Source organism: Cottoperca gobio, chromosome 19 (genome assembly GCF_900634415.1).
Source record: "Cottoperca gobio chromosome 19, fCotGob3.1, whole genome shotgun sequence".
In the NCBI taxonomy this organism is placed as follows: Eukaryota; Metazoa; Chordata; class Actinopteri; order Perciformes; family Bovichtidae; genus Cottoperca; species Cottoperca gobio.
This window is the reverse complement of record NC_041373.1, coordinates 12,743,457-12,766,533: the sequence shown is the minus strand read 5'-3', so window position 1 is coordinate 12,766,533 and position 23,077 is coordinate 12,743,457. Positions and strand designations below refer to the sequence as shown.

At 40.3% G+C, this 23,077-nt stretch overlaps 1 protein-coding gene across 1 annotated transcript; it reads left to right on the top strand.

Moving 5' to 3' along the window:
* Window positions 1–42: 42 nt before the first annotated feature.
* adam11 (ADAM metallopeptidase domain 11) lies at window positions 43–22,994 on the top strand. The gene is made up of 27 exons (XM_029455971.1): window positions 43–237; window positions 536–919; window positions 1,176–1,327; window positions 5,321–5,397; window positions 5,896–5,962; window positions 10,040–10,122; window positions 10,766–10,820; window positions 11,875–11,938; window positions 12,751–12,890; window positions 13,650–13,724; window positions 13,897–13,968; window positions 15,129–15,300; window positions 16,102–16,208; window positions 16,332–16,422; window positions 16,796–16,847; window positions 17,114–17,213; window positions 17,372–17,443; window positions 17,754–17,846; window positions 17,978–18,058; window positions 18,203–18,253; window positions 18,708–18,771; window positions 18,942–19,047; window positions 19,217–19,336; window positions 19,583–19,751; window positions 19,839–19,953; window positions 20,788–20,878; window positions 22,484–22,994. Exons 2-27 carry the CDS (start codon window positions 862–864, stop codon window positions 22,524–22,526), a joined length of 2,370 nt encoding a protein of 789 aa, XP_029311831.1. The 5' UTR covers window positions 43–237; window positions 536–861; the 3' UTR covers window positions 22,527–22,994.
* The last annotated feature ends 83 nt before the right edge of the window (window positions 22,995–23,077 follow it).

The following is a 23,077-nucleotide window of genomic DNA, read 5'->3' as shown; positions in this document are numbered from 1 at the left end:
TTGTAGGCTAAAGGAGAGCTAAATGGGGATGGAAGGAAGAGGCAAGGGCGGACGTAGGTCGATGTGTGCTGTTTTAGCTCATCATATTTTTCTTTTTTGTATCCCAATCTTGTGACCCTTAGATTTTATCCTGGGACTTCTTTTTTGGGATTTAGACCACTTTAGTGAATGTCACCTGGTTCTCTGGCTGGTTAGGCTGCAGGTCTCAGGGTTGTATATGAAAAAAATAGGACCAAAGTAAGTATGTGTTTTTGATTAGGTTTGCTTATATAGTATGATTGTTTAATTAAAACAATTAAAGCGCCATATCGAGTGCATTTAACACGTTATGCATTAGAACACATGTTACTTTTAAATGAATAAATAACATGTATCCTAATTCTGACTAAAATAAAAATATGTTATGAATCACGATTTATTGGTGTAGGCTACCATTGTGGGTTACCCTTGGGTCCCCTGAGTTTTGAGACCATCAAGTCTCAGTCAAAGAGCGTGGGGGTGGACCCGTCAAACCCCACGTGCTCCTTGTTTCCAGGTCCACGACTCCTCGCGCAGCCTCATTGCTTCAATCAAGGCTATTATCGTTAGGCCCAAAGGCGAGAGTGTGATTCCTGCTGCGGAGCTCTGTGACACGGACACGCACCATGCTGCTGGAGCCGAGCAAAGGAGTCTCGTGAGGGGGCTTTTATCTCGTTACAGGCGGGAAGGGGGGTGAGAAATGCGGGCGGCGCGTTTAAAGGAACCCCGCTGTTGTGTTTGTCTCTACTGTCAACAACAGTCCTACTGCAGCTGCGCTCACGGCTCCCATCAGTCCATTTAACGGCGCTGCACCGAGGAAATCCCTGGGACTATGTGAGCATCATGCTCGCTGTGAGGTGCCTGCTGTTCGCTGCAGCGTGTGCACGGTGCGCCGTGACAGGTAAGACGCTTTTCTTTCATGTAATTGTTTAGTTTGACACGAGCAACCGATTATAAATGGTAAACACAAAACATATACTACGTTTTCTGTCAGTTATTGCATCCACTCAACCTGTCTAATAACAAGAACCGTGTAATTGCATCGGTGTCAACAAGCAGCTCACCATCAGCTTTTGAATACTGCATAAATGAGGCATTTAAAATCACATTCACATCCATCCGTACAGTGATCCATCCTCCTCTCGTGTCATCCGCAGGTCTTAGGGAACGGGGAAGTCTGGAGGGAAGGGTGCCACCTGCAGAAGAGGTCGTTCAGCCCAAGCGGCTCCTGCAACAGATCCACTCCCAGGAGGAGCTGCTCCACAGCCGCCTCGACACCCTGGTCATAAACTCCACAGCCGGAGCGCAGGTGAGTTCTGGCTGCACCCGTGACTTGTTGTCACATCCAGAGCTGAGCACGGATGTGTTATTATTGTCAGTTTCTACATTAGTGATTGCATCTAATGAGTGTCTGTTTACACAGTTTAAATCATGAAACTGTGAGGATAATGTCATTGAGATTCATATTTCATGCTGGACAGACATTTCCATTTTGAATGTTCATGTTGTAGTTATAATTTTGATAGTTTGTCTTGGCCCTTCAGCTGTTAAGTTGTTATTGTTTTTTACTATAGCCTTTAAAGATACACACTGATTATATCTCTAGGACTGTCACTATATCAGATTTTCACTGCATGATTATCGTGGCTAAAATAATTCACAATATAAAAATAGAACAAACTAATATTTGGGGCGATTACAATGTGGGAATAATTCCATAATAAACAGATAAATTGAAAAGGGTAAACGGGGAGAAACATTGTTACGTGTTCTAAAACTCTAGGAAAGTAATGTACCTCTAATGTTCACCTGCTCTCGGTCACAACCTGATTCACCGCTGTTTGTCCTCTTTTGAGGTCATGTGTCTGTCACTCCGACCTCCCTCCCCCCCACACACCCTGTGACAGCCCCCACATGATGTCTGGGCCACAACAGAGCAGAAAATACTGAGCCAACCACCCCCTCCTCTAGCTGTGTCCTCCTTTCCAGTCCATTAGATTATATTTCACACCTCTACCTGCCCTCTCTCGTTACCTTCACTATAAACACTGTCTGTCAGTCATCTGCAGGCCTGTCAGTGGATATGACACCGGTCCGACCTTCAGCTACCCTCTCAGGGCACTGTCTCATGAGGAGAAGTCTGAATGCGGCCACGGTATAAAATGATTCCCAACACATAATGATCTTTTGTCCAAACTTGACACAACAAGTGTGTAAACAGTTACTGTATATGGATTGTGATGTAACCCACCAAATGTACCTGAGCTTTAAGGGGATCTGTCAACATGGTCTGTAAAACACGAGTTGCTTCATGTTCATGATTCTTTTTAAATGCCGTGATCGCGATATTATTTGCAACAATCAAACAGATATTAAAGTGTACTCAGTTCTGCGGAGTGCTTCAATGTCTTTCAGCTTATTGTTTTGATTTTACAACTCATAACTACTAATAAAGCAAACCAAATGTACGCTACCTGCCCTTCACCAAACGGCAGACAGACAAGTTAGTGACTAGCTGGAGAACGAAGTGGAGCATTTAGCAGCTTAATAGCCAGATATTTCCATCAAAAATAGATATAGAAATAGAATGCATGTTTAGCCAAAATATCTGACAAATATGACTCCAAATGGGCAACTAGTTGCCACCAAGTTCACCATCTCAACTTTAAAAGTACATAAAGGTCAAAATAAAAAATCAATCGATGCAAGTTTACATTTCTGAGTGGTTCTTTCCTGAGAGATATGATGACCTGGCATTAAATGCATTTCCTCTGGTTATTAATCCATCAATGTTTTAGTCCTTGAAAGGTCAAAAAATAATGCAACTGCCGATCGTAAATTACCAGAGCCTATATAATGCTTGCATCTTCACTAACCGCAAGTAGCTTATACTCATTCTTGAGAAGATGGCAAATATTTTGTATTTATCCAAAAGTCATTCTATTTGTTTCCATCAACTATATAATTCAGAGTTTAGATCAGAGATGTTAAAATGGATATTTAGGATTTAATATTAAAATAAAAATGCAGTATAAATAAATAAATAATCTCCACAGCCAGAGCTCTACTGCAGCTTTCTTATCTCCACTCACAGGCTGTAGGCTTTTTATCGTACAGTATATGGACCCAGTGGAGGTTTAGATTGATGCTAAGTGGTTTGCAGAGAGTGCATGGCAATACTAATGAGACCTGCTTGATGGGAGCCACTACAGAGCTCTGTCTATAATGTGCATGAGGCTCACTTTGGATCAAGGTTAGACCGAGCTGATGAGCCCCAACACCCAATTTTATCCTAAAAAGCCTTAGGGATGGATGAGGCTGTCTTGCCTTTGGGGGGGGGGGGGTTACAGGAATAGGACGTCCCTTTTATTTGTCTTTGTTGCTTTGGTCTCTGTGCACACTTACTGTAAATAACTTCACTTTGAACATCCATCAATCTTCTCCCCCTGTGACGTTTTTTCCCCTGAAAACATGAAATACTTGACAAATTAGTGAGTCATGCGTCTGAGTCCAACTCTACAGGGATACAAATTAGATATAAATTAGAGATGCATGGTTTATTAATATAAAAGTAAGCTTTAGACCTCGAAGTACTTATTTATGCTCATTTGCTGCATCTCACTGGAAGTCTCAAAAATTAATGCAAGACCTTGTCTTGACCATGGAGGGATGTAGACATTCTCCATATTTTAATTTCACTTCTGCTACCTCTGTCTACTCGGTACATGCCGCACTTGCATGTGTTTGCCCATATAAAGGTTCTTTCTTTTCCAAATTGAAGGTCTAAATATATAGGGGCGTGTGCAAAGCCCTCTGAGACACCTTTTTGATTATGGGCTTTATAGATGGTGTCTAAGCACAAAACTCTTGAACTTGGTGGTGATAGTCTAATGGTCTTAGTGGTTCCAAACAGGATGGCCGTGTGTTCAATACCAGGGCTGCCATTGTACTCCTGAGCAAGGTACTTAACCCTGAGTTGCTCCACTGTAGTTAGTTCACTGTAAGTCGCTCTGGATAAGAGCGTCAGCTGTAATGTAATGTAAAACTTGAAACCCTCAAAGAAATATAAATGCAAATACAACACTGAAGCTGGTTCCCAACTCCATACCACATACTAATCCCAAGCTGTTTTTGAGTGTGTAGTGTGTTCAGACTACAAATTGGTGGGTGGGGGGGGGGGGGGGTGTATACTCCAAATAAATTGTATGCATACAAACAAAAAAGTTGTGTGTACTGTTTTAAACACTTTTTCAAACAATGCTGATGGAAAGAAAACGACACATTTTGGATGGTGGTAAGATACCTCTGGAAAAGGACAAAAACGATTTATGTCTTCTGTATTAAGTATTATCAAATTCCAGTCATTAGGTGTAATGGCCAGACACATTTAGTAGTTTTTCAGTTTAATCTGATGTCTGATAAGTATTTTAGCATTGCTGCAAGAAAAGCTGATGTTGGTTAGCAAGTCTTGCCATACCTGGGTAACAAGTCAGCTAGTCCTGCTGAACTCATTTGCATATTGAGATCTGATCCGATGAGATCAGAGACTGCATTTTAATACCAGGTGTAAATTCAAAGAGCCGAGGATTGTATGTCGTTGTACAGATAATGTATCCAGATATAGATCATATGTTATTACCTGCTGTAAATGGGGCCAATCTGTTAGTATAAAACATTTAAGTATGTAGACTTCTTGCATGCTATCTACAAAAGTTAGTTATGTTTAAATTAGTATATGATGATAATATTATTAATAATAAAAATAATACCATTTATTTATTTTATTTATAAAGCGCTTTTTAAAACAACTTACTACATACTTTACGTACAATTTTTATATTAAAAAAAAATAAGCAAACGATTAATAAAATGTCATAAATAATAATAAAAACATTGCATTAATGTAACCAGGAAGAAATTAATGCATGAATCACTGATTCAAAGTTCTTGGCAGGTAAAAATGCTGGTTGAAGTTGAGATGGTTATTATTTTTTTAAACGGTATTATATAGCACATAAAGTATAGTATGTAATATGAATCGGGGAAATGGTGTAACAAACTTGAAATTGGTTAAATACAATGCCATTGATTTCTAATGATTTAAAGATTTACTGAAGTGAACATCATGTACAAACCTGTAAACTATCAACAGACAATCAGATTCAGTTTCTCAGAGTTTTTGTTGCTACTTAATTCAGTATTTTAGTAAATTCAATCAGATGTAAATCTCAGTCCCTTTTTTCCTCTCTCCGCTCTTTTCCCATCTTCTCCTCCCCCCCACCGCACCCCACCCCACCCTCAGCCCGTCCATCTGGCCCAGTGCAGCTTCTTGGTGGAGGCCTTCGGCACATCATTCATCCTTGACCTGGAACTCAACCAGTAAGTCACCACATGCGTACAAAGCATTCACACATCCGCATCAAACTATGTTTAATGGTTTGTTAACAGCAGTCACTGACATGACAAGCTTACAGTACTGCCTATCTTTCTTCATCCGTCTCTCCCGCCCACATACAGTATTATACTGTATGTCTTGTGTGCTGGCATTATACAGACTGGCTGCAGGCCAAATGTATACCTCCCCCTCTTCTCACTCGTCACGTTTTGCTCTAATGGGCTGCATTTATGTAATACCTTTCACTGGATTTCCAAACAATTTTGGTTTTACTCAGCCATTTGTTCATTTAGATTCACAGAAGTCATAATGTCTGACCAGCAATATTATTCTGTTAATTAGCCGTCCAGAATAATGACCCATAACGGCAGCTAATAGTCACTCACACAGTTCTGCAATCTTGCTTTTTCAAACCATTATTGAATTCAGGTTGAAACTAAATGTTAAAATGATTCTACTTTTTTTTCTTCCTCCTTCTGCAGCAACCTGCTTTCTACAGACTATGTGGAGCGTCACTATGGCGAGGATGGGCAGCTGTCACAGAATATGGTAACACTCTCTTATAGAAAATGTCATTTTGTGAAATGCGCTGTTCGCTTTCCTGTCGAGAGGAGATCATTACCTAACCTGGTCAAGTCAATCTACCTAAATCATCTGTAAACCTCACTAATTAACAATTCTGTAAGTCTTCGTACAGAGCAAGGCTAGCTGTTTTCAGTCTTCATGCTAAGCTAAGCTAAGCTAAGCTAAGCTAATTGGCTGCAGTGTCACATTTACTGTACAAACGTGAGTGGTATTGATTTTCACATCTAACTCTTGACAAGAAAATTAAAAAGTGTATTTCCCAAAATGTCTAATTATTTCTTTAAATAAAGTCAGAATTTAAAAGAAGTCGGTGAGATAATTTTCCCTCGCAGTTTATTTGATAGCTTTTATGTCCAGTGTGTAACGTTTCCAATGTGTGAATACCCCTAAGGGAAATTGAACAGAATCAATAACTAATGATTCAGGCAGAAATTACAAATGTTTTTGAATGTATAGTTTCTAGTTTGGCTATTAAGATGTTTTGTTACGCTAACTGTTGCATGTGTTTCGCTACATACTCTGGTTTCTTCCATCAATCAACACATCAAGCTGAAGCTTTGGCGTCCGTGAACAGCTGTCTGGCGACTGTTGCACATGGAGTGATAATTGAAATGTTTGATGTTGTCGTCTCTGTCTCTATGTATTTGATCAAACGGCCCTTTAATACTGTTATAATTAGTTTAGACTCAAGAACATCTGGGAGAGACGTCCTCTTTCTGTCTATATCCTCTGCTTTATTTTAATCTCTGTCCCTCCCTCTGCCTGTCCCCTTTTCGCTATCTCTCGGTCTTTCTTTTACTCTCTTTGTCTCTGCGACCACCTGACCGATCAGTAGATTGTTGCCATGGGTACCAGCAGTCAGCAACAGCACAGTGGGTCTATTTTGTCGTGAGGGGAATTCAAATCATGTCCAGAACCAACTATACCAAAACCATGCCCTGCCCTTTGCAACCAGATTGTGTAATATTGGAAACATTTTTAGGTTTATTTTGCACAGGTTAAAATAAAAAGATTAAAGGTGGATTTCATTATCTCTCTACCTAATATAATATAATATAATATAATATAATATAATATAATATGAAACCATAACCCCAATATCAAATATATTTGTAGATTGTCTAAGAGCGAAAGTTATGTTGATACACATTCTGTAAAACCTAAAGGAAGATGTCTTTGAAAAAGAGCCCCCATAAATTAGTAAGATGTTTGGGACGCTAAGAACTGGGGCATTTTATTATTCCTCATAATAAAGTTTTAAAGCCTGACCAAATTATTATTGGAGAATAATAGTAGCTCAAGATTGGCTCCTTGGGGAACTCGCAAAGGCAGCATATTAATCTAACAGATGGTTCTGTGTTGGAAAGTATACATTTTTAACCATAGAAACAATTTATTTACATGAATAAAGTTCTCTTATTCTCTGTATCAAAAGCTTTTGGAAGATTTAGGAATATGGTGCGAATAAACTAATGTCCAATATAGATAAAGATAGCCTGTATAAACAAACGGCTATAAAGAATAGGGATGACATTTAGATATGGTAGGGTTTGTATGGACATTTCATTCTCTGCGCGCTAGACTATGCAGCCCCCTCCCCTCCCCCCCCCCCCACCACCATTTCCATCTTGATTTATTTAGTTTTATTGACGTGCCAATAAAATCCTCCTGCCTTTGTGTTACATTTTTTTTATTGGTCCCCGTGGATCTATGCATAGCTGGTGACCGGCTCATTGGGATTGAATTTCAATGACACACGACTAAAAGAGAAATTGAATTACAGACGAGGAATTGATGGAAGCGGTTTGATTATATTTGTCAGTGTCCTGCTAAATACTCGCTGCTTTTATTTCTTGCTTTTCATTTTCTGAAATGTCTAAATGTGTTTGTCCACACTAAATAATAATCTCAGTCAGTTCACTGTTAAGTGTGGCTTTATTCTATCTGAAAAAGGAAGATGTCACTGAGGACGTCCGATACTTTTGTTCCATCTAGTCTTCCTATCACTTTACATTAGCTCCTATTGTTTCATTACTTTTCCCCCGCTCCTCTCGGCTCAACAATGCTGAGTCAACAATGCTGAGTCAAAGTCCAGACATCGAGTAAACTCCGGCTTTTCTAATTCAGTTAGTTTCTAATGTCACATTTAATCCTCGTCTCTCTGAGACGTTACTGTTTATTTGGCTCTTTTTTTGCATACAAGCAGTTTTTATTTCATTCCTATAGTCACTCACTTCTAATGTAGTGTCCTGCTTCCTTGTCCATGTCTTCTCAGCAGTGATGATAGTTCATGTTAAATCTGTGACTTCTGGTGCAACATGGTTTCTTTGGGATTGTGAGTGGCCATTATTTGAAGCGCATACCACAAGTGCACTCTGTGTGTCTGCTGTGTTAGGCAATTTGATTTCCTCCATTTAGCCTTGTAATCCTACCTTTTTTATTTATTTATTATGTTGCCCCGGACTAAGTGATGTGGGCTGTCTCACTATTCTGTATGAATGATTAAAGTCCTTTTCTTACTCAACAGATAAGCATTTAAATAAGCTCTATGAACAATACTGGGACAAGATTTAAGTGGTTATTATTTTTATGTAATTGTCTGTCTATGAATATGTGGTTCCTTTAGCGTTTGTGATCACTACACCCCAACGGTCTTAAATCGGGAATAGTGATACATTTCCAACCAACTACTATTTGAGTAGAGGAGTTAGTTGTGGTGATGTTGGAACATTTGGAAGCTTATATCTATTCTGATTTCATGCTCCAGTAATGAGGCAGATGCTTATTTGTATAAGCCGTTAGTTTTGTCACATGAAACTGGTGGAGAAAGGAATTAAAGCCTTTTAAGGAATGTCATTTTCGACAGCTCCCTTGGCGTAATCCCATCAATGTGAAGCACCTAAACAGTGACAAAGCATTAAAGGTAACCCTCCCCCAAATTTCTTCGGAAGCAAATTCAGCACGGTGTCCTCTGAGACGTCATGTTTGACAGATGGACAGACTCGGTTTCATCTGAAGCTTGGGGGAGCTTTTAGATTCCCACCTGGTGAGGGATAACAAAAGCCTTTGATTTGAGCTTGAAACGGAGGAACACAGTACAGTAGCCCATTTGAGATCCATTGATGAAGCCACAGAATGCACAGAAACAGGTGTCTGTCTTACGCGTAATGTGAATTTAAAAAAAAAATTAATATGTTTCAGCATTGAGTCGCAGCTTGGAGTAAAGGTTGGCCGAGCATTAAGAGCAGCTGCTTCACGTTGCCTCTTTTCTTTTTAGTCTACAAGCCGTGCCAGACAACAGCAGGCTCAGGTGGCAGACATGACTTATTGGGGTTCATTACAAACACCTGAAACTGACTCTCTCTTAGACACACACATACATACACACACACACACACACACACACACACACACACACACACACACACACACTTAAACATGCACATGTTGACTGACAGCGGCAAGTCTCCTCTCCGATTGTCGTAATCTGATCATTCCTGTACTGTGAGAGGCAGCGTGGAAACAGTATCATCAAAACATGATCATCCAGTCGGAGCCTTTCAGGGGATTATGAATAATCAGGTCGAGGTATCTGGAAGTGGTGGGGGTACAGTCAGGCCAGCCATTAGGAATTATGGACACGGGGACAAACATTTTCCAGATTGGGCTCCTCATCCAAGGCCCCAGTCTAACGTTTTTTCCCAACCTTTTAAAATGTGTCGTTTGAAGGACAAATGTGCATGTTACACTTACATTACTGTACCAGAGGTCATTGCTAAGTGTCTCCCATTTGACCGCTGTCCTTGACGTACTCTGGCACAAAGCTTTTCCTTGGTGAAACTCAACCGAGCTGCAGCCTCTGTAGGTGTAGGTTTTCCCGGAGTCGTGCAGTAGTCTGTGATATCCTTCAGTCGACCCGCCAGACAGTAAATACCTACCCTGCGTGTATTCACTGTCGGTGTTGGTTTTACTTTCTGAAATGTGATGTGAACGTGTTACTGGATGATCGGTGTCTCACTGTTATCAACGGTTTGTTTGCAGGGAGGAGAGCACTGCTTCTACCATGGCCGTGTCCGGGGGCTTCCAGGCTCCTGGGCCGCTCTGTCCACCTGCCACGGCCTGCGGTGAGTAAACGTTTTCACTTCACCTGAAATCTAGACTCGGTCATTAAATGTTCAAAGACTTTCTGGAAGCTCAGTGTAGATTTTCTACAAAGTCATCAAGTAGAAAAACAATGCCCCCCCCCCCTTTTTGTTTTTGTTTACTAGGATATTACAGATTAACATTTTAACAAGTGTGCTTATTTGTTCTCACGGCTGTATGCTAAATGCATAGCTGGAGCCATCAGCTGCTTAGCTAACAACAAAGTCTGCCTACTAGCACCTCTAAGCATCACACATTTACACATATCTGGTTTGTTTAATCCGACAAAAAAAAGCCAGGAAATAGTCGTTTTACTGGGTTTTTTTGTACGGATTAAACAAACGAGATGAGAGCTAGTGGGCGAATTTTGTTACCTCTGTACAGCGCCAAGTTAGCTGACCCCGTTTCCAGTTTTCTTGCTAAGCTAAGCTGTTTGCTTAATATTTACCATACAGACATGTTTGTCATCTGACACACTGCAACAAAAGCCAATAATCTCAGACCATTCCTTTTGAAATTTACAAAACATGTGTTGGTACAGGCCAAATTACACCCTCAGCACAGACTGACCCACACACATGCCCAGACAAACTGTAACCTGCTGCTATGCTTTGTGTTTCTCAGAGGAATGTTTTCTGATGGAAACTTCTCGTACGGGATTGAACCTGTTGGCAGTGAGGTGAGTGAGGACTTTAGCAGGAGAGGCCCAGTGGGGAGGATCAACTAGTCAAATTAGCAGTAAACACACACGTATCAAATTATTTAACATCAAACCAAGGCTGTGTAAGAAAACACATAATCTCCCAAAACTGGCACCAATCGTTCAGACTCGACAAAACACGGTTAAGTCGGCCACAGTCTCACTTTCTCTCTCTGTCTCCATGACTTACCGCCAGTTGAGACAGTGTTACTCTATCTCTGAGCTGCTGTATGGAAAGTATTGAGTTGATACGCAATCCACCACCACTGAAACACATCTCCTGTCTCATACCTGAGAGACATCATCTCACAGAAAGAGGGACAGAGGAGAAATTTCAAATTATCGACAAAAACAAAAGAGGCTTTTTAGATCTTTCAGAAATACTCCGATTTGATTTTAGAATAGATCTCGCATTAAAAAAAAAAAGAGGATGTCTAACAGAGTGAGCGACGGGAGGGGAGAAAGTGTTTAGAGTGGAAGAGGATGAGCTTTTTTTCCCATTAAGGCCTACAGTAATAGAAGTACAGCTCAATTACATAGACTGGAGATATGGATCAATAACCGCCCATCTCTCTCTCTCTCTCTCTCTCTCTCTCGCTCTCGCTCTTCTGTGCTTCTATAGGTGCTCTCTCTCTCTCTTTCTCTCTCTCTCTCACACTCATTCGCTCTCTCTCTTACTCGCTCTCTTTCTCTTTCTCCCTCTTCTGTGCTTCTATAGGTGTTTTTCTTCAATTAAAAGTGTCTTCAGAAAAAACTTTATAGACAATTTAGACGCTGTGATGTGATTCCCAGTCGGCTGTGGTCTGACTAGGGTTAAAACCTTACTATTTAAAACACTTCCGCATAAACAGTATCACACTTGTGCAGGATCACTACTTGTCCGTGCAAGTCTAAAGTGTTTTTAAATAGCGAGGGTTTTGGTTTCTTTGTTTACCCTGGAGGCAAGAAGATTCAGGCAGACCTTTGCAGCTGCAGAAAAAAGACAAACTAAAAACTAATTCCTCCCTCTCTGTCTTTTCCGGACGCCCTTCAGGACCAGAATGACCACATTGTGTATCGTATGCCGGACATTGACCTCTTCCCACCTCCCTGTCCAGGTAGGACCATCGTCCGCCTTTCCGAGAAACTCCACAATGAGACTCCTCAGTTACTTTCCCCTGTAACAAAGTATTTCAGTCCCTGCTGATGCAATGATAAAAGTTTGATGGAAACAAAATCCCTGTCTCTGGTCTGCCCTCTAGCTTTGAAATCCTAAGCCTTCGTGACACAATACCTGCTATAATACACATTATAGAGTCGTCAAACCGGCTTGGTTCGTCATATGCTGTTAAAAGACTAGATTTGATGAAAGCAGGATGCAGCTTGGAGATGACATGTTCAGCCTCGTCCTTGAAATCTGATAGTCTAAAACAACCAAAAACAGACTTGCATTACAGAACATTTGTTCTGTAATGCAAGTCTGTTTTTGGTTGCTTTTCTCTCTCTCACACACACACACACACACACACACACACACACACACACACACACGGAGCAGTGTACATTGTCCTCCTCAGTGTGTCCTGCTGCCCTCCTCGCCCTTGCTAAACGTCTCATTTGGCTGCCACTTCTTTGCCTCTCCTCTTTGTCCCTGACACTCGTTCCATCCTGTTACCCAACCCATGCTTTTTCCTCCCTCCCTGCCTCCTCACCCCTCTCACTCTCACTCTCGCTCTCACTCTCGCTCTCTCTCTTTCTTTCCATTTGACCAGTTACACTCTACCCTTTTCTCATCTCTCCTCCACTGGCTGTCTCATATTGATTTTTCTGCAGATCAGCGGACTAAAATACATGGTTACATCCATCTCTATACTGATGACTAGCCACTTTTCCCTCTCACTCTCACTTACTCTGTGCGTGTGTTCACCAGGATGCTCCGTGAACAGCACAGAGCCCAAGGGGCAGACATACGTCCACAGTGAAGGAGACGATGAGCTGAAGGATGGAGACGACTGGTCTGAAGAGGAGAAGCCTGTCTTTACAGAGGGCCTGCGACGCTCAAAAAGACAAGTCAGTTTTCAGACGGCCTCTATTGGTCTCTTTCTCCCGACACGCACCTCCATGTACGCACACAGATGGTTCGCCGGCAGGAACATGCGACATGCATTGCTGCAAGTGTCACCACGAGCGAAACATCAGAGTTCAGATATGCAAAAACAATTAATATTTCACAGAGACGTCTGTCAGATGATGCCAAATTTCCATACGCATGCTGATGGCTTGTCTCCGCTTGGTAATAAAATACATTTTGACATTTTGACCCTAAACATCAACATTTATTACTGTTACTGCTGAATTGTTTTAATTGAGACCTGTATTTATGCTGCTCTCTTCTCATTAGTTTTAAATGTGCTGGGCTCAGTTATCTTATACTTAAAGGATATGTATTTTGAAACTTTGACTGTCACTGAATATTTAACGTTACCAAGAGACATATTTGAAGTTTTCAGGTGCTTTAAAGGTCGTTTCTTGTTTCCTGTTGGGTAATCGGATACAGCAAACTCAATTTATCTTCTCAGATGCCGAGCAATGTTCTACTTAATGAAAGAGTGATTGTTGCTCTCCAAGTTGTGTTTCCCTCTCAAGGACAAAGACTAGAGTTTCACTAGCATCAGCATGTGTGTGTCTGTGTGAGTAATGGTTTCTCCTGCTGTGTGTGTGTGTGTGTGTGTGTGTGTGCGTGTGTGTGTGTGCGCGTTGTGTTTGTCCTGTGTGAAGGTGATTATGACAGCACACTCAAAAGTCTGGATTTCTTTTCACCCCCTCCAGGTGCGGCGAGGCCAGCGCACCGTCCAGACTGAGACCAAGTACATCGAGCTGATGGTTGTCAACGACCATGAACTGGTAGGTGTGAAGCTTCTTTTATCTCTGTAATTGCTGCGTAAAGGCAATAATAGGAAGTGAGCGTGACCTTCATTATAATAAGGATTTTAATCAGCTGATAAGACTCTGTAATCAGCATAGAGAAAAGATGAAAGGCAGTAACGCAGAGTTTTTCCTTCTCTCCTCTTTTTAGTTTGTGCAGCTCCGTCGGTCGTCCACTCAGACGAAGAACTTTGCCAAAGCGGTGGTGAACATGGCCGACGCGGTGAGTGGAACTGTAGTTGAGGACTTGACTATAAGCTTCCTCTTCCTATCTTCTGTTTTCAAACCATGGCACCCCTTCATAGTGAATCTATTGTGGGGAGTCTCTCGAGCTTACTCAGGACAGTTGCCAAATTTCAGAGCGGATGAAAACTTCTCGAGTCGGACAGCTGCCATCCCTTATTCACAAAAAGCCAAAAACCATCACTTAAATGCCAAATTATTTTATAATCTCTTGAATCCTCTTCATACACGTGTGTGTGTGTATATATAAAGCTAAACCTATATACCCATGATCCAATGTCTCCCAAAGCCTACACAGTACAGTGATGTGTGCATCATATGTACAGTATCGTGCCGCTCATCGGACATGAATACCTTCCAAAAAAGTTGAACTGCAGAAACTTCCCTCCGTGTCCTCTGCTGTGGCACCGTCTCGGGGAAACCCTTCACTGACCGGGCACACACACGCAGTGATGCGGGTTTCCATGGCAACTGGCTGCTGCTTCCCACTCGCGTGTCTAAAGTAGACGGATACAACCCTCTCTCTCCATCTGCAATATTTAACTCCCACTTCACCTCTGAAGATCTTATTATTCTAATAACAGGTAGTTTTATGTCATCTCAGTATTTAAATATATTTCTTATTACAACTAAAAACTATTATTTTTGTTTTAAACAGTCTAACTGTTAGGTAAGTCCTTTTCAGTTATTTCTCATCTTGAATTTGTCTTTAATTTTAGTGCTGTTATCCTCCCAAGAAGACTTTGTAAGACTTCTCACGTACTTTACTGTACCGGTGTGATTCATAACACTGAAATAATATAATTTGAGTTTACATTATCAAATACAGAGAGAAAAAGAAAAGAGTAAATTCTCTTTAAGTAAATAGACTATCTTACTTTTTAGGGTCTGTCAGAGCGGGATATTTAACATTAGCTGTATCCTCTAATCACATTTGTGCTTAGAACGCTAACTCTAGCTCATCTCTGTATCTCAGGAAGGGTCTGTTTATTTTCTTATATAATTGAATCTGAATGTATTGTTCTGTCAGTTGTTTCTATTGTGACCAGTTTTTGATTCAATTATTTTGAGGGACAAACCTCTGGACAAAGATGAATTTTCTGAATCATTTTTCTTTCCTTTTCGATTCGATGTTTCCAGATCTACAAGGAGCAGCTCAACACCCGCATTGTCCTGGTGGCCATGGAAACCTGGTCTTCTGAAAACAGGGTCTCTGTGGGCGACGACGCCTTGCTCACCCTGCGAGACTTCATGAAGTACAGGAAGGAGAGCATCAAGGAGCGCTGTGATGCCGTTCATCTTTTCCTCGTGGGTTCAATCTCCTGATTTTACTTGGTGGTGTTGTTGTTATCCTCCTCCACCCTCTCTTTCTTCTTCTGTCTTCTTCTTCTTATTATTATTATTATTATTTTTATTATTTATTATGTTATTTCTTATTATTTGTCGTTATAAGTTTATTATATTCTTATTATTATTTTATTTTATTTTATTATTATATTTTCTTATTATTATTCAGTAGTTTTGGATTTGTGTTCTTAGTCTTATTATTATTCTTATTATTCTTTTTTATTCTTATTATTATTCTGTATTTTATTATGAGTTTTTCTATTATTATTTTTTATATGTGTATTTTTATGTATTATTCTTCTTATTCTTATTATTATCTTCTTATTTATTATTCTTCTTAATTCTTCTTCTTATTTATTATCTTCTCTTCTTCTCTTCTTCTTCTTTATTATTCTGTCTTATTCTTCTTATTCTTATTCTTCTTCTTTCTTATTCTTTCTTCTTTCTTCTTCTTCTTCTTCTTCTTCTTCTTCTTCTTCTTCTTCTTCTCTTCTTCTTCTGTCTTCTTCTGTCTTCTTCTTTCTTCCTTCCTTCTTCTTCTTCTTCTGTCTTCTTCTTTCTTCCTTCTTCTTCTGTCTTCTTTCTTCTTCTCCTTCGTCCTTCTGTCTTCTTCTTCTTCTTCTTCTTCTTCTTCTTCTTCTGTCTTCTTTCTTTCTTCCTTCCTCTTCTGTCTTCTTTCTTCTTCTTCTTCTTCTTCTTCTTCTTCTTCTTCTTCTTCTTCTTCTTCTTCTTCTTCTTCTTCAGCCTATTATTATTATTATTATAGCATATCCCTGTCTTCACTACAGTGGCAGGACGTTCATGAGCACCCGTAGTGAAGCGGCCTACATCGGAGGCATCTGCTCAATCACCCGAGGTGGAGGCATCAATGAGGTGAGACTCGTGTCCCTTACACTGGGGGTTCTTAATTGTTCTCATGAGTCTGTAACTCAGGCCTGTTTGGTCTCTTTTCCTTCTAGCTGTTGTCGTTAACTTGGTTCCTATGTGTGTCTTCAGTTTGGCAGTGTGGGCCCCATGGCCATCACATTGAGTCAGAGTCTGGGCCAGAACATCGGCATGCTGAGAAACAAAGAGCGACTGGCTGCAGGTGAGGCCAATGTGCACTGTAGACATCGGTTGAGATCTTGCATAAGGATTCATGACTATCTCTCTCTTTACATACTGGTGGCCACCATACGTAGTTTTTTTCCTGCTTTATTATTTGCAATATTTAGTTATTTCAGCAAAGAAAGATCAAATTGTAAATGTTATATTCCAAAATCTGTTTTTTACAAACATACATTTTATATGGGACTCATTTGATGTTCCACTGATAAGGTGCTGATTGTACTAAATGTATCACTGAGAAAAGAAAACACTCCTCCGCTGCTGAACTAACAGCTCCCTCAAGTGGTGAGACCTCAGAGTTGATCAAAAATGTCTTGACCACAGAAATGTGTTTGTTGTCTGTGTCCGTCCAGGAGACTGCAGGTGTCCAGACCCATGGCTGGGCTGTATCATGGAGGACACAGGGTATGAACTTTTTAATTTACAAATAATTAATCACTGATCTGTCCTACATGAAGAAATCATTCTCAAGTACACATACTCTCAGTCACATACATTGTTTGGTGATTTCACACGTTGTAAATATAACTTGTAAAAGAACCCAACTTTATCTTTATTTTGGCAAAAATATCATATTTAATTCTGACTTTTTTTGTGGATTTTAAGCGATATTGCAAATGTTGCCTGCAAATGTAACCGAGAGGGATTTCTGTTTTTTTTTAATCAAATAGTTACTACCTGCCCAGGAAGTTCTCTCGCTGCAGTATAGACGAATACCTGCGCTTCCTCCAGCAGGGAGGAGGCAGCTGTCTCTTCAACAAGCCCACCAAGGTGAGAGATGGTCGGTCAGCACCAGAGAGGCTCTGCTACATCACGATGAGGCTTCTGCTACAGAAGTATTGTCTGTGAATAAATAACATTGGTTTTAATGTATTTTCATTGTCTGTTCTGGTGATATGAATCGTTTGCCTTACTTTTTCCCTCTGTAGTTGTTAGACACACCAGAGTGTGGGAATGGATATGTGGAGCTGGGAGAGGAATGTGACTGTGGGTCACTAGTGGTGAGCACATCTTAATTTACTCGTGTCCTAATTCTTGTGTTTATACATAAAGATTATAAAGACCTGATTTTGACCCATTGATTCAATCACACACTTCCTGTTTGGAAAAGTTGAGACTTAGTTAGTTGTAGTATTGTTTTTTAGGAATTAATTGAACAAACATCTAATCTGGGAACTCAACTGGGGTTTATGTTTTAGCCCACACCCCCTCTGTCTTGCAGTATGTCGGATTGCAGTTGGATTCTAAGTGTAGTAAGTAATAAGCGACTCGTGGTCTGCAGAAATACTATGAACCCTTTCTGACCCACAGGAGTGTGCACGAAGTGGAGCCAACTGCTGTAAGAAGTGCACGCTTACCCACAATGCCATGTGCAGCAACGGGCTCTGCTGCAGGGACTGCAAGGTGAGCTGCTTTAATACATCACTTGTCTCTGTTTCTTAAGGCACTGATTGACTCTTTATACTCACTTGCTCTGTTCCACTCCCCACGTCTTTCTTTTTCTTTCCGTCTTCTTCTACGCTTGTTTGTGACAGTACGAGCTGAGAGGGGTGACGTGCCGTGACGCTGTTAATGACTGTGACATCTCTGAGACCTGCATGGGAGACACCAGTCAGGTAAAGGTTGCCCCAATACATTTGTACATTTATCAAAATGCTTAAAGAATCTTCCGTATGTTTCTTTGTCCAATAGAAAAGATTGATCAAAACGAAAAAACAGTGTTTATAGCATTCGGACAGATAATGTTCTCTCTCTTGCAGTGTCCACATAACGTCCACAAACTGGATGGTTACATGTGTGATGCTGGACAGGTGAGGTCGTAACATTTGTTAAAGTTATCTTGTTACATTTTACCCTAGTACTTTCTAGGGACATTTCTGTTAATATTTCACTTTTTGGCTGTCGAATTTTTGAAATTCAACCTCTTATAATAAACTATGTAGCCAAAAGACAGACATGTGGACCCTTAAAATGTTTCCATTCAAACCACAATGTTTGACCCTTCAACCATTACAGCATAAAATCATGAATTCTATTTTATCAAGCTTTCAATATAGAGCTTTGGCTTCAATATTGTACTTTTTACTATTTTCTACCAGATTGTTCTCATGTTTGCCCTCTGGGGCAAAAACAACAGCAGTGGCATGATGTATACAAGCTGACAGTCAAGGGGTTAACATTCTGAGAGTGAATATTTGGTAGTTATGAGTTATCAGCAACGCTTAATGAAACATTTCTGTTTTCGTTTGTCCTCCTCCTCCTCAGGGTCGTTGTTATGGAGGTCGCTGTAAGACCAGAGATGGCCAGTGCCGGACGCTGTGGGGCTACAGTAGGTTTGGATTGGATATTGAGCCTTAATTCTCCATGTAGCATGGCCCTCTTTAAAGAGGCTCACATGTTTTTAAATCTTACATTCTTTTCTGAGAAAAGATTAGTAACAACTAAAGCAAGGCCGTGGGATATTATAAATGAAAGACTCTTCTGTTCTCCTCTTCTTAGACTCGGCTGACAGGTTCTGCTATGAAAAGCTGAACTCTGAGGGCACAGAGAAAGGAAACTGTGGCCCGGAGTCCAGTGGTCAGGGATGGGTGCAGTGCAACAAGCAGTGAGTGAACAGCATGGCTTCATAAAGTACATTTTATTAACACATACACACTACATTGTATTAAAGAAACAACTTGGTTTATGGAGGATGCTGAAGAGAGCCTGAATTCACACACTTAAAGTATTTCATGTCATTATTTAATTGTTTCTTCTTCTTTGTCTCCTGTTAGAGACGTCCTGTGCGGTTTGCTGCTGTGCACCAATCTGACAGATAGGCCGAGGTTTGGTGAACTGCAGGGGAGGCTCACCAGTCAGACAATCCACCATCAGAACAGATACATGGACTGCAGGTGAGGCAGCTTGGTTGGTTTGAACAACAATTTGGAGGAATAATCAAATTCATTACGCTGCTTAATTTCAAATTTCTTCAATTTTTATTATCATTACTTGTACTATTACTTTTTCATCGTTATTCAGTATCATTGCCAATATTACTGTCAATATCATGCACTATACTACTTGTTTTAATTTAATTTGACTTAATATTAATAAAAAAACAAATGACTGATGATCTTATGTGACCATCTGACCTGCAGGGGCGGCCATGCGGTGCTGGATGATGGCTTGGACATGGGTTACGTGGAGGACGGGACGCCGTGTGGGCCAAACATGATGTGTTTGGAGCGTCGCTGCTTCCCCGTCACCACCTTCAACCTCAGCACCTGCCCGGGCTCCTCAACCTCACGCATCTGCTCCCACCATGGGGTGAGTCTGTCACTACTTTCTGAGTTTTGTTGGTAGTTAAGAAGATGAGATATTCATCCATTCATGTTTCTCCTCTTCGTCTCGCAGACTTGCAGCAACGAGGTGAGGTGTATCTGTGATGCAGACTACACTGGAAAGGACTGTAGCGTGTTTGACCCGATCCCCATCCCCACCCCGCCAGAGGGCCCGGAGAAATACAAAGGTAACTACACTGATGAAAGGACTATTTAGACGTAAACTGCTCACAGTGCATTTACAGTGTCTCCTCTACCCTGTAAAATAACCTGCTGTGACAGAAAAACATAAACAAAAGTCATTTATGCGTCCTCATTTTTACCCAAAGCAAAGGGTGGTTTAAACTGCCACCTGCATCTCACTACAACTAAATGATTTCACTTTATTTTTTGTAATTTAGACTAATATTTACACCGATAAAATTAAATTGAACAATGCCCTAAGGCAAAGAGTAGCAAAAGTAGACACCGTTACGAAAAATAAATAAATAAATAAAATAACTTCTATTTTGTATCATTTACTCTAAAAACAATTAAAACACAAAGAGATATTTAATTAAACATGTTCAAATATATGAATTACTGCACGAGTATGCAAACATCAGCTTTGGAATAAAATGAGACACAAAAGAAATACATAAAATATGAATTTACTAAATGCAAAATGTTTGCAGTGTGTGTTTTCTTGTCAGTTTTGCATATTTTAAAGGGGTATTCTACTGTAACGTTTCACGAGATTTATTTATATGTTGCTGTAAAAACAAAAGTGTGTACATTTATATTATGTCACATGTATGCCTTATATGTACACCAACTACCCTGCTCACCCATTCACTATAGTATACCATCTACTAAATCTTTTGGGCCCTTTTCATTTGATGCAAGATAAAAGTGACTGCACTGATCATTAGAAATAAAAGTGCAGCGCTGAAGGATGTGTATCTAATTTTTCGTACCGAGCACTCTCGCATGCTTTCTTTTCCTTATTTCCCCCTCACTGGTTGACTCCTTCACTCCCACAGGTCCCAGTGGTACCAATATCATAATAGGTTCGGTTGCTGGTGCAATTCTGGTGGCAGCGATAGTCCTGGGGGGGACTGGCTGGGGATTTAAGTAAGCGCTCTGGCATGTCTCCATCTGTGTGTGCCTGCTGTGTTCCTCTGTCAGCTAACACACGTGCCTGCGGCTCACTGCTCCTCTGCTTCTTGTCTGATCCGTACTCTCAACCGGAGACCCTCTGGGTTTATTATGAATGCTGGTGGACATGCGGTAGATGGGTTTCCATCTGCAGGTTAGAGAAGGGGAGCGTGAACGATAGCACTTAAACCCATTAGTCCTTAAGGCTAGTAAGCTATTTGACGGCGTTCCCATCATGACATGGGATGATGGACCACTCTGAATTATGTGTGATATTTTTTAATTGGCTAAAATCTGTAATTAGTAGAAGATAAATGTGTATCATGTGTAACTTCTGTAAAATGCTGAACTACCGCTGAAACAGTTGGTCAGATAATCAATAGTCAGAAATAGATTAATTGTTTCAGTAATTTTTTTAAAGCTTAATTGACAAATTTTTACTGGCCTCACATTTTTAAATAGTTTATGGTTTTCTTAGTCTAATAACATTTATTTCTTTGGGCTGTGGACTAACGGTTAACAAGACATCTGAAAAGGTCATTATGGGGTCTGGGAACTATTAAATGGACCAAACTATTATCAAAAAATCAGGAAGATAATCGGTAGATTAATCCGTAATAAACATAATTGTTAGTTGCTGCCCTATTCAAGTATTTTCTTAACCAAACTTTCCAACCACTCTCTAGTTTTCTGTTTTATATCATTGTGAATCGAATATATTTTGATGGACTTGGTCTCGGATAATGTTTATGTCTAGTATTACTCACTATTTCTGGACATTTTATAGAATAAATAATTAGAATTGAATCAAAAACACACAAGTTAAACTGCTATAAACTCTCCTTCTCCATCCTTTTAAAGGGGGACTGATTTTACAAATCAATCTTGTGACATCAACCCTTGGTGCTAAAAACCAGACCCCTTTATTAGCAGCTAGAGGCTACATTAACTGCTACTAGCATACTTGAATCTCCAACCAAAAGGTTGGTGGCTGTGTTGCATTGTGGGTAATGTAGGCACCAGGTTTTGACAAGGAGCAAGTCTTCTTTGAGTCTTACAGTGTTATAGGAGTGCATTCATATATCAATGGCGTAACGATGCAGATTTCCTACAGTCCCAAATAAATAGACAAATAGATTAACAAGCTCTTTCCATGTTCCCTCTCCACACGACTGGTTCTTCTTTCTGCAGTTTGTTTTATTCACACTCTCCAATGCTGTCTTGCCTCATGTTAGCCTTGCTGTGGCATGCCTGCAGGATGCAAAGATACTAAAATGCTTGTCTGCGACTGTAATCTTTTGCCTTGATCTCATGATTAACCTTGTAGCATCTGCCTGCATAGTTACTGCCGTTGCAAATCGGTTATAGACTTTCTGGCTAACAAAAGATAAAGAAGTTTCAAATGCCTCTTTGATGCTTTGCATTTAGGGCCTTGGGTTCATAGCATGTTTTTTTTCCTTTCACTCTGCGTCCTGCGCACATGAACAGTTGACAGTCTTTGTCTGTCTTTCTACTTGACTTGTTCTGTCGTTTTCTTTTTGTCTGCTCCCTCATCTTGTTCCTGCCTCACTGCGGATCCAGAAACATCCGAAGAGGAAGGTATGATCCCGCCTTTCCGTCCTGATCCTGAAAACATTATCAGAGTCTTGAATTGGCGTTCATTATGTCGACATAATGCCATCTGTTTTATAAGAATCCTCTGCTTCTTTATCTGCTGAGCACCTTAAAGAGATTTATAAACCCCCCACACGTGTATCTGTCACCTGCTTTTATGGCATTAGTTTTCAGCATAGGGACAAGTATATAGCATGAACCAATGGCACATACCACAGCATTTATTTAACCGATGCTAGTTTGCAATACTCTTCAATACATGGGCCTTTAAAATGCACAAAGCACTATGCATCTCAATCATAGTTGTTTTATTAGAAAACATTAGTATCTATAATCCTGGTTTGCTTCATTAATATTTGTACTGCATGTCCCCTCACTAACCTGGCTGCCATTTCTAGGATGTAGCTGCAGTGTCGACTTTGTAATGTGGATTTCATAAGACTTTCAATAATAAAAGTGAACGGCTCTTTTAAGTTTTCATTTTTGGTTCTTTTGGTTATTATTTTAGGATCTATCTGCATTACAGCTGCAACGATGAAGTCGATAAATCTTAGTCAAGCC

Excerpts from the sequence above, each read along its gene's own strand:
- adam11 (XM_029455971.1), top strand. The coding sequence starts at position 862 with ATGCTCGCTGTGAGGTGCCTGCTGTTCGCTGCAGCGTGTGCACGGTGC. Across the intron at positions 11,939-12,750 it reads CTTCCCACCTCCCTGTCCAG|GATGCTCCGTGAACAGCACA; the intron begins GTAGGACCATCG and ends TGTGTTCACCAG. Across the intron at positions 20,879-22,483 it reads GGGACTGGCTGGGGATTTAA|AAACATCCGAAGAGGAAGGT; the intron begins GTAAGCGCTCTG and ends CTGCGGATCCAG.